Source organism: Oncorhynchus keta, chromosome 20, assembly GCF_023373465.1.
Source record: "Oncorhynchus keta strain PuntledgeMale-10-30-2019 chromosome 20, Oket_V2, whole genome shotgun sequence".
In the NCBI taxonomy this organism is placed as follows: Eukaryota; Metazoa; Chordata; class Actinopteri; order Salmoniformes; family Salmonidae; genus Oncorhynchus; species Oncorhynchus keta.
In genome coordinates this window covers 12,224,363-12,236,441 of record NC_068440.1, presented here as the reverse complement: position 1 = coordinate 12,236,441, position 12,079 = coordinate 12,224,363, and the positions used below count along the sequence as shown (strand labels likewise).

At 43.2% G+C, this 12,079-nt stretch overlaps 1 protein-coding gene across 1 annotated transcript in view; it reads left to right on the top strand.

Moving 5' to 3' along the window:
- The first annotated feature begins 119 nt into the window (after positions 1 to 119).
- LOC118399416 (teashirt homolog 1-like) overlaps positions 120 to 12,079 on the top strand; it is a 34,812-nt gene continuing 22,852 nt past the window's right edge. Inside the window, exon 1 of the mRNA XM_035795475.2 lies at positions 120 to 1,181. Within this exon, the coding sequence (XP_035651368.1) occupies positions 1,142 to 1,181 (40 nt within the window). The 5' untranslated portion in view covers positions 120 to 1,141. The remainder of the gene's footprint in view (positions 1,182 to 12,079) is intronic.

Sequence of the window (12,079 nt, the reverse complement as noted above, 5' to 3'; positions counted from 1 at the left end):
GCATGGACGTGGAGAGTATTTTTTTCCCAGAGCATTGCATTGGACATGGGGTGTTTTATTATCCTGTTATAGAAAAGAATAGAGAGAAAACAACAGAACAATTAAAAAGATTGACAGGTGGGCTCTGACTGTCAGAGTGACGCTTCCAGAGGGGTGGAGTAACAGAGAGGCAGGAAAGGCAACTCGATGTGTCTGTCTATCAGTTGAGCCTGTCTGATCAGTCGCGCATCCCCGGTACATATTTCTCAATGCGGAGACGAGACTCCAGCTTCACTATGTGGAGTTTCAAAAAATAAGCAATAAATCCACATTCGTATCGGTTCATGGAGTAGCTGTTGGCGTTTCGTTTGTTTCTGAAAAGTCTTTGGAGCGGTAATACATGAACTGTCCACATGAAAGCCGAAAGGGCATCGTTTTTGTGAGCTTCGTCGGAATAGGCTATCCGAGCCTAGCTGTGGGTGTTTAGTTTGCGCGAGGAGACGGAGAGTAGCCTATTGGCGGCATAGCCATTTGATCTGTAATGCCGTGGTGATATGACTGACACGGACTGATTGACTTAACCCTCTAATGCCAATCTCCTTCTATCCCATGTTGTGTCTACTTGCAGAGATTGAACCACGGAACAGCACCTGTGCGGAAATACAGTTTGGAACGTTGTCCATCGCCGTGGAAGTTTGATACATTGAAAGACTTTTACTTTCAACGCGAAAATCTGTTATAAAGTGTCGTTCCCGGGGTTGGAATCCTTGTTTTTTAATGGAAGCTCCGTGGACTGAAGAAGCTTTTGGCGGCTGTCCATGTTCTCCACTGCTAGACTGAAACCTAAAACAGAGGTCTTATAAAAACTGTTTTCAACTCAAAATTTCCAGAGAAACATCATTTTGTTGAGAGACAGGCTATTTGTTTCTTCACATTTGACAAACATTCGCTGAAAGATTTTTTTTTTTTAAATAATACTTTCACTGACGTTTAGACTTCCTTTGCCACTCAAAAGAACGGGAATCTAAATTTCTATTCCGATTCTATTGAAGAGAAGGACAAAACTACGTTATTTTATTTGGTTTCGTCAAACTGGTTTCCTCTTGGGTCGTCTTTTATTTTGGTCTCTGCATGAAAGTCAAGCGGAAAGTCTACCAGCAGCATGCCGAGGAGAAAGCAGCAAGCGCCAAGGCGGTCCGTAGGTAAGTACAACTACAAGTCTATTTCCCCAATTCCCTCCCATAAAATACTCTCAATGACGCATTTTCCCATCCTTATTTCAAACAGCCCTAAGTAGACACACATTCGAAACATAAATATAGCTTACTATGTTATACATATTTAGCTACACTCAAAAGGAGATAAACATATACTTTTTGGTCCAGAAAAGTATTTAAGCCTAATTCGAATACTTTCCTCTTAATTTTTGGCACGGGTTCATATTCACATATAGGTTGTCAAAACCCATAGGCCTATTGAAGTTTTACACACATATAATATACCTAATGCAATTGGACGTGTGTTTGATCTAGTAGCATATCTTCGGCTTTAAGTACCCATGAAAAACTAGTCGCTGGCGCGTAGTTTAAGTCTCTGCGTTACACTCGGGGATTGCCATCCTTGATTTGATGCCTGATTGATCGTCTGTCATGCGAATACCTTTGATCTATTCATTCCTGTTAAGCGTCAGTAAATCATTCACTATGGAAACACGCATGCGCTTGACAGCTTGAGCCACTCAATGGACAACTTTTTCCCCTGTCGAGGAGCAGGAGAAAAAACAAATTGAAAGAAAAGTTCCCAAGCGGGGTAAATACTTTGCGATTAATGACCATGGGGGGAGGGACAAGGGATGAAGTGGAGGGAGGGGTCTGGGCGTGTCAAGATCAGAAAGTAACACTCAAATACTCGTAAGAGTACCTACAGTACGTCGACAATATCCTCCTCAAAGAAGCAACTTTAACTTTCCCCCAGACTTACTAGGCTACTCTTTACCAATGCAATACTATACTCAACCCACAATAGAAAGAGCTTTTTTCAGAGTAGCCTAAATTCTATTCTAGGATATAGACTATGCAGTATGCACACTTTTTCCCCCGCTTTGATAGTGCGTTTTTTTTCCTTCTATTTTTGGGGAGGTGCACAAAAATGTATTTGACACACATACGAGTTTTCATGAAGTATCATGAAAGATGACCAGAGTTGAGCCTGTCATTTTGGAGACGTTTTTTCTTTGTCTCTTATAACATGGAATGATTGACAAGGATTTCCACCAATCACCTAATGAGAACTCTGCCTTTGAAGTTCAGGCATTAACGACTGCTGCTGAACAAAACAGTTCTAGAATATTAAACAGACTTTGGAAATGTGAAGTTAAGCAGGTTGGGAAGGAGTTACTTTTAACTCTGTGGGGTTGTGAATTCAGCTTTAAAGCAGAAATATAAATGTGAGGATATTCTGGTATAAATAGGTGACATGGATAAAATAGTGAAAAAATTGTTACGAATGAAAAGGGCGCCAGGGAAGGGGTTTTGTCACTAAGCATGTAAGCTACAGTCAACTCCTAATAAATACAATGGCCTGAGACTGTTGTGAATGCATGTACTAAATCGCATTCAATAACCTTGTGCAAAAAACCATTATTTTGGACCGGTGAACTGCAATGCACTTCAACATAGTATGCACATATCCAATGTGTACACTTAAAGGGGACTATATTGTGTGCTTTAGCCTAGTTTTACCATGCACTGAAATGTACAAAATGCTGCTGAATTATCTGACCCAGCAGCTTGTGCACTCAACCAAGCCATCAGCTCCCTGCTCGACTCCCATCCAGCTTTTGAATATTGATTTAATTGTCTGATTTGTGACGGGAACATACATCATTGGCAGTAATGGTCAATCAAAACTTGGCAGGCATCGCCTTTCCATTATTTCCAGTGTGTGACACATGGTGGTCTCCATCAAAACACTGTGACAATAACTAGTTTGTTTGAGTGTGTGTGACAGAGACTTCTTCATTACTGAAAAAAGCACCACTACCCCACACTTACACACACAACCCAAATCATGTATTGAAAGTTAAATAAAAATCTTGACTTAAACACACACTGCAGTCAGGAAAATAAGAATGTGAAAACAACTAGCTGTGTTTTGCTGAAAAGCGATTGAATATCACTGTTTTAAAATGGAGGTCCATGCTTTATTGGTGGATTCTAGCCCCTTGGATGCCGCTGTACCTTGTGTCTAGTATGGCCAGTAACTATACATAATCTCCCCTCCATTTGTAACAACATGGCTGCATCTGTTCGTTTTGGCAGTTCCATTCAATGCGGTGCAATCCGAGCAGCATCGACTTTTGCTGCAGTCATTTGTTGACGTTTGATCTCCGGAGGGTGCTTCGTTTTCATTTTGGGTGTGTTTTAGCACTCTTATTTGGAGTGACCTGCAAGTCCAGGGTAGGCTTACTGTACTTTGATACATTTTCAAGCCAGAGATAAAAAAAAATCTGTAGCCTATGTAGCGCAAGTGTCATTTTATATAATAGTTTCTGAACAAATGGGTCCAGAGAAGCTTTGTTATTTTCATACTAGAGCGTATGGGTGACATAACCTTTGACCTGCAAATGCTGCTTAAAAATGTTGTACCACAAGAGTGCAGAATGCCAATATTCTCTCCAAGGGGGTTATGAAATTGAGGCCTTGTCTTGTAGTACTAATACCCTTTGTCACTTATTGTAATAAGTGTTGATTTCAGGACAATTTTCTTCTATACCTCTACACTGTAAAATGTCACGATAAGACCTACCCAGGAAAAACTCCATAATATTCAGATACTTAATCATCACCTCAATGACACCAAAACAAGAAACGGCGACCAATAAAAACACACCTTTTCTGTGACGTCGATCTATGCCTCCTTTTCTCCCCAACCAAACCCTGCCTGCTACATGAAAAGGAGTCTCAGTCTCTTAATTATCACCCGAACGAGGGAGGGAGGGAAAAATAAGTCAAGCCTCCTCCCTTCGTACGACGACAAGCGGGCGGCAGCTAGTGGCATCGTTAGCACGACTCCATAATTATCTGGGATGCTGACGGATCTAGCGACAGGGCCCCGCCGATTAATGCTGACAAATTCAGCAAGGTGTCAAGTTCTGCAGCTGGCTCGATGTAATCAAGTTGATATTAGCCCAGGTCCCCACACACAAGGCACATTTGCTAACACACACACACACACCCACACACACACACACACCTCTAGTTGCAGTATTAACTCAATTATTTCGAAGGGGTTCAGGGTGGGGGGCTTGCAGCTAGGTAACAAAAGGACTATCTGGCTAATCAAGTTGAAGTCGCCGAGGCAAACGAACACTGCTAGATAATGGCTGATCTAAGCCGTGTTTCCATGAGTTTTGTACAGGTGTCCTATAACAGGGTTATAAGATGTGCTGGTTTAGGCATCAGTACATTGGATATGTTGTATTGCATATTGTCCTGCATCACGCTGCTTGATTTCTATCTTCCATCTGTACAGTTTGTTATGAAGCGGGTGTTCCATTACGAACAGAGATTGTGTTGCGCACTGTTGGGGTTTCTCTTCCTGTGTTTTCAGACTAAACGTTTTTGTAGCACTGCAGCTTTGCAGGTTGTCAGGTCTCTTAAACTAAGCTGTAGTACAGTATGTGTGAGTCTGTGCGTGTCTGTGTGTAGCAGCCACTGTCTCTTTACCCTAGCTATAGTCGGGGATATGCAAAGTGTCATTAACAGTCGACATTGACTCTAGTAGTCGATAGTCATGTTTGCCCCCCCTATTTCTCAACGCAAATAGTTTCAATTTGCATGTGGGGTCAGTAAGGCCTATAGGAAATCAAAGTGTTACACACACATATATACACCCACCCCTCCACACACATACTCCCGTTCCTCATCTACGTGGAGGTTAAGTGACAAATGAAGATCGATGACTGCTCTTATGGAAAAGAAAGGGTGTTGAAAATATGCCTGGATTAAAAGAGCGCCGGGAGAGTGGCGGTGTGAAGGCGTCCGCCTCAGGAGCAGCGCCGCCGAGGTAAAACTATCCCTGGGTTTTCCACAATCTCCACACCTACAACAATGAAGAACTTGCTACAATCCTGCAGTTTAGTCTTCCAGTACGTGTATGGGAAACCATAGTATCCAAGGGGAACGGAGCAGCTGTATTTCCTCTTCATCTCCCCCTCCCTCGGTGTGGCTTGACATCTCATCTGTCCACTCATTTCTATCAGCGTGAGACAGAGGCGGAGAGCGAGACGATAAAATAAAAAGAAGAAAGAAAGAGCGAGTCATGACCTGGAGAGAGAGTGGAAGTCCAGAGTACACTCTCTTGAGGTCAATGTGTACTCTGGGGAGTCCCTGTCTGAACGGGTTCCATCTAAGCCCACGCTCTGTGTGTGTGTTTTGGAGGAAGTTGTGTGTTATTGTTACAAAGCAATGTGTATGTTATTTTTTCCCCCCGCCTTTCTAATGTTTCCTTTGACCTTAGAGGATAGGGGTCAATTGTAGACTTATACTCCAGTCGTCTCTGAGCTTATGTCAAGGCTTCTGTGTGTGATTGAGAATGTGGACGTGTGTCAGAGTCGTCTGGGTGTTAACTGATAAGTGCCAGACACATGGGATTTTTGTGGCGGGTGTATGATGTTAGGCAGTCCTTTGTCAATTAGCTAAAGCAACTGGATTTCACTGTGTACTGACACAGTATGACCTCTTCATTTTTCTTTTGTTTTAACAAACTGTTAGTTTTATGAGGAAAAGATTGATAGGACTGTGAAGAGCCTGTTTGGTGCATGTGGCACAAGGCCAATATTATATTTTATATTTTGGACAGTGACTTTCAGCCAATACATTTAAGCAAATAGTATTTGTGACCATATTTAGCATTGATTATATTTAATCTGAATGACCAATTAAAAATAAACTAAATGCATCTCTCTGATGTCCGACTTTGTAACTGCCTTTCAGAAAAAAAATCAACATTCTGGAACCTTGTGTAGCTCCTCCCCAACTTCCTGTTTCCTACTTCCTGTCTATCTGTACTAAACTAAACTAAATCATACAAATAAAAAGCATCTTTATTATTTCTTTGTTTATTTCCATAACAGAAGTTTTGAACACTAATGTGGTAGAGTGCATTTAACGGTGAGTGGAGGGAAGACAGAAAAAAATGTAGGAAGAAAGAGAAAGGGGGGGTTGGGGGGCTGCGAGGAAAAGGTATTAAAAGTGACAGATGAACAGGAGTGGGGAGAAATTCTCCCCCAGCAGCTGTGACTGCTGCCATTACCCTGACAGGTGTCAATTAAGAATTACTGCCAAGGCCCCCAGTCATTTCTACTACACCCACCCCCCAACCCAGCTGTGTTTGTGTGTGTGTGTGAGAGAGAGAAATAACACTTTACCCTTGTCGCTGTGTTAACATGTGGCCACAGTCGCAGCCCCCCCATTGAAAATGAGCCGTTGGGCGGTAGCTAGCTGCGCTAATCGATAACCAGTGTATTAGCAATTATTTTGCCCATTGATTTACGAGGGACAGTAACTCCCCACGCAGTGTTATTAGCCTTTAATTAGATGTCTGCACTACACACACACACACACACACTTGCACACTGCCCTGTTGCCAGATGGATATATGTTGGACACGCACACACACACACATACTATCCTACAGCTTGTTGCTAGGTGGATATATAGTTCCTTAGAGGCAGCAGGGTTTAGAACAATCACTCTCTATCATATCACAGGCCCTACATTTGATGCTGAGGAGCCTTAAGACCTTTGGGCAAGCTGAGGGAGGGGGCAGAATGAAATACAGGTCCATTTCAGATAGTAGTTTCATTGTGTGCACTTGTACTCTGGATGGAGGCTTTTGATAGGGTAGCGTGTATTAACGACTACTTAACGGTGGCAACATTGTTCCATATTAGCTAGTGGAATCATGCTAACATAGAATCAAGTCACCTGTCACGAACAGCCAATTGACACTTGACAATTTTCATGACATCGGCATCAGTTTCCTCATGCTTAGAGCACGCAAATACTAAGGATGGATGGGTGTTTGGAGTTTAGTTCTCCAAGTAAATTGTGCGAGGACATTCTTCGGATTCATTTGACGTCTGCGTTGATCAAATATCAGATTCTCTTCCTATCACTCAGAGGACATTGCTGTGTCAGCAAGGTTAATTTTATCCCATACCCAGATGAAATCTATTCCTCGAATAAAAAGCATTCTCAATTGAAAATCTCCATTTAAAATTGCTTTTAGTCCCGAAGACCAGTCCCAAAATACTTTGAGTGCATTTCTGTTAGCCAGCCCCAGTGAAAATAGTATGTTGAACCCCTAATCAGTGGCTTGTTACACAGACTTCAGTCTATAAGGCTTTCCAGACACAACAGGAGCATCAATAAGCCATACGCATCTGTGACTGAACTGCCATACTTGGAGAAACATCTACTAACAACAACACATTTAACTGAAATGTAATATGTGCCACTTTACAAGACTTTGTTGTATCATCTTGTAAAAGTTTAATTTGAAATGTGTCAAGCCCTTGTTTTGTTTTCCCTAACTTACTTGTAGGGTTAGAGTCGAGATTTTTACATTGCGATGCTACTCGTCTTTTTGTCCCTTCATTCAGGATACAGGGCACTCCAAGTGGGCTGTCATGTGCCTTTTTTTTAGTGAGGAGTGGCTTCCGTCTGGCCACTATACCATAAAGGCCTGATTGGTGGAGTGTTGCAGAGATGGTTGTCCTTCAGGAAGGTTCTCCCATCTCCAGATGAACTCTAGAGCTCTGTCAGATTGACCATGGGGTGGCAGGGTAGCCTAGTGGTTAGAGCGTTGGACTAGTAACCGACAAATCTGTTGTTCTGCCCCTGAACAGGCAGTTAACCCACTGTTCCTAGGCCGTCATTGAAAATAAGAATTTGTTCTTAATCTTAGAACTCCCCATCCCGGATCCGGGATCGTGACTACTGCTCAAGCTCATTACCATAACGCAACGTTAACGATTTCTGAAAATCGCAAATGAAATGAAATAAATATGCCTGTTCTCAAGCTTAGCCTTTTCTTAACAACACTGTCATCTCAGATTTTCAAAATATGCTTTTGAACCATAGAAAATCAATAATTTGTGTAAGAGTGTTGATAGCTAGCTTAGCATTTAGCGTAGCATTTAGCACGCAACATATTCACAAAAACCAGCAAAGCAATCAAATAAAATAATTTACCTTTGAAGAACTTCAGATGTTTCAATGAGGAGACTCTCAGTTACATAGCAGATGTCCAGTTTTTCCTGAAAGATTCTTTGTGTAGGACAAATCGCTCCGTTTTGTTACTACACATTTGGCTACCGAAACGAACCGAAAATTCAGTCACCTAAACGTCAAACTTTTTTCCGAATTAACTCCATAATATCGACCGAAACAATGGCAAACGTTGTTTGAATCAATCCTCAAGGTGTTTTGTCAAATATCTCTTCATTGATATGCCGTTCGTGGAAGCATGGTTTTTCTCAGAATCCCATGGAAAAATACCAGCAGCTGAGTTTTGCGCACCAATTTCCACGCAGGACACCGTGCGGACACTTGGCAAATGTAGTCTCTTATGGTCAATCTTCCAATGATATGCCTGCAAATACATCACAATGCTGCAGACCCCTTGGGTAAACGATAGAAAGGGTAGGCTCATTCCTGGCGCATTCACAGCCATATAAGGAGACAATGGAAAACGTAGCTTCAGAAATCCTGTTCATTTCCTGGTTGCAGAAACATCTTGGTTTTGCCTGAAGCTTTTGTTCTAGGGCACTCACAGTGAAAATCTTTGCAGTTCTGGAAACGTCAGTGTTTTCTTTCCAAAGCTATCAATTCCATGCATAGTCGAGCATCTTTTCGTGACAAAATATTGTGCTTAAAACGGGCACGTCTTTTTATTCAAAAATGAAATACTGCGCCTAGAGTCTTAAGTTGACTTGCCCAGTTAAATAAAGGTAAAATAAAATATAGTGCCTTCGGAAAGTATTCAGACGGCTTGACTTTTTCCACATTTTGTTACGTTACAGCCTTATTCTAAAATGGATGAAATAAAAATACTCAGCAATCTACACACAATACTCTACAATGACAGAGCAAAAACAGGTTTTAGATATTTTTGTTCTGAAAGAGCTGCAAAACCTGGACCCGTACAAATCAGCTGGGCTTGACAATCTGGACCCGCTATTTCTGAAACTATCTGCCGCCATTGTCGCAACCCCTATTACCAGCCTGTTCAACCTCTCTTTCATATCGTCTGAGATCCCCAAGGATTGGAAAGCTGCCGCAGTCATCCCCCTCTTCAAAGGGGGAGACACCCTGGACCCAAACTGCTATAGACCTATATCCATCCTGCCCTGCCTATCTAAGGTCTTCGAAAGCCAAGTCAACAAACAGGTCACTGACCATCTCGAATCCCACCGTACCTTCTCCGCTGTGCAATCTGGTTTCCGAGCCGGTCACGGGTGCACCTCAGCCACACTCAAGGTACTAAATGATATCATAACCGCCATCGATAAAAGACAGTACTGTGCAGCCGTCTTCATCGACCTCGCCAAGGCTTTCGACTCTGTCAATCGCCAAATTCTTACTCAACAGCCTCGGTTTTTCGGATGACTGCCTTGCCTGGTTCACCAATTACTTTGCAGACAGAGTTCAGTGTGTCAAATCAGAGGGCATGCTGTCCGGTCCTCTGGCAGTCTCTATGGGGGTGCCACAGGGTTCAATTCTCGGGCCGACTCTTTTCTCTGTATATATCAATGATGTTGCTCTTGCTGCGGGCGATTCCCTGATCCACCTCTACGCAGACGACACCATTCTATATACTTTCGGCCCGTCATTGGACACTGTGCTATCAAACCTCCAAACGAGCTTCAATGCCATACAGCACTCCTTCCGTGGCCTCCAACTGCTCTTAAACGCGAGTAAAACCAAATGCATGCTTTTCAACCGATCGCTGCCTGCACCCGCATGCCCGACTAGCATCACCACCCTGGATGGTTCCAACCTTGAATATGTGGACATCTATAAGTACCTAGGTGTCTGGCTAGACTGCAAACTCTCCTTCCAGACTCACATCAAACATCTCCAATCAAAAATCAAATCCAGAGTCGGCTTTCTATTCCGCAACAAAGCCTCCTTCACTCACGCTGCCAAGCTTACCCTAGTAAAACTGACTATCCTACCGATCCTCGACTTCGGCGATGTCATCTACAAAATGGCTTCCAACACTCTACTCAGCAAACTGGATGCAGTCTATCACAGTGCCATCCGTTTTGTCACTAAAGCACCTTATACCACCCACCACTGCGACTTGTATGCTCTAGTCGGCTGGCCCTCACTACATATTCCTCGCCAGACCCACTGGCTCCAGGTCATCTACAAGTCCATGCTAGGTAAAGCTCCGCCTTATCTCAGTTCACTGGTCACGATGGCAACACCCATCCGTAGCACGCGCTCCAGCAGGTGTATCTCACTGATCATCCCTAAAGCCAACACCTCATTTGGCCGCCTTTCGTTCCAGTACTCTGCTGCCTGTGACTGGAACGAATTGCAAAATCGCTGAAGTTGGAGACTTTTATCTCCCTCACCAACTTCAAACATCAGCTATCCGAGCAGCTAACCGATCGCTGCAGCTGTACATAGTCTATAGGTAAATAGCTCACCCTTTTTCACCTACCTCATTCCCATACTGTTTTTATACTGTTTTTATTTATTTACTTTTCTGCTCTTTTGCACACCAATATCTCTACCTGTACATGCCCATCTGATCATTTATCACTCCAGTGTTAATCTGCAAAATTGTATTATTCGCCTACCTCCTCATGCCTTTTGCACACATTGTATATAGACTGCCCATTTTTTCTACTGTGTTATTGACTTGCTAATTGTTTACTCCATGTGTAACTCTGTGTTGTCTGTTCACACTGCTATGCTTTATCTTGGCCAGGTCGCAGTTGCAAATGAGAACTTGTTCTCAACTAGCCTACCTGGTTAAATAAAGGTGAAATAAAAAAATAAAAAATTGGAGTCTACCTGTGGTAAATTGAATTGATTGTACTTGATTTGGAAAGGCCACACTGGTCTATATTAGGTCACACAGTTGACAGTGCATGTCAGAGCAAAAACCAAGCCATGAGTTCGAAGGACTTGTCCATAGAGCTCATAGATATGATTTTGTTGAAGCACAGATCTGGGAAAGGGTACCAAAAAAAATTGCTGCCGCATTGAAAGTCCCCCAAAACACAGTGGCCTACATTTTTAAATGGAAGATGTTTGGAACCACTAAGACTCTTCCTATACCTGGCCTCTCGGCCAAACTTAACAATCGGAGGAGAATGGCCTTGGTCAGGGAGGTGACCAAGAGCCAAATGGTCAATCTGACAGAGCTCTAGAGTTCCACTGGAGATGGGAGAAACTTCCCGAAGGACAACCATCTCTGCAACACTCCACCAATCAGGCCTTTATGGTAGAGTGGCCAGACTGAAGCCACTCCTCAGTAAAAGGCACATGACAGCCCACTTGGAGTTTGCCAAAAGGCACCTAAAGATCTGAATGCCAAGCGTCACTTATGGAGGAACCTGGCAACATCACCATTGTAAAGCATTGTGGTGGCAGCATCACACTGTGGGGATGTTTTTCAGAGGCAGGGACTGGGAGACTTGTCCGGATCGAGGCAAAGATCAGCGGCGCAAAGTACAGAGAGATCCTTGATGAAAACCTGCTTCAGAGCGCTCAGGACATCAGACTGGGGCGAAGGTTCACCTTCCAACAGGATAACGACCCTAAGCACACAGCCAAGACAACGCAGGAGTGGCTTCTGGACAAGACTCTGAATGTCCTTCAGTGGCCCAACCAGAGCCCGTACTTGAACCCGATCAAATATCTCTGGAGAGACCTGAAAATAGCTGTGCAGCAATGCTCCCCATACAACCTGATATAGCTTGAGAGGATCTGCAAAGAAGAATAGGAAAAACTCTCCAAATACAGGCATGCCAAGCTTGTAGCGTCATACCCAAGAAGACTCAAGGCCAAAGGTGCTT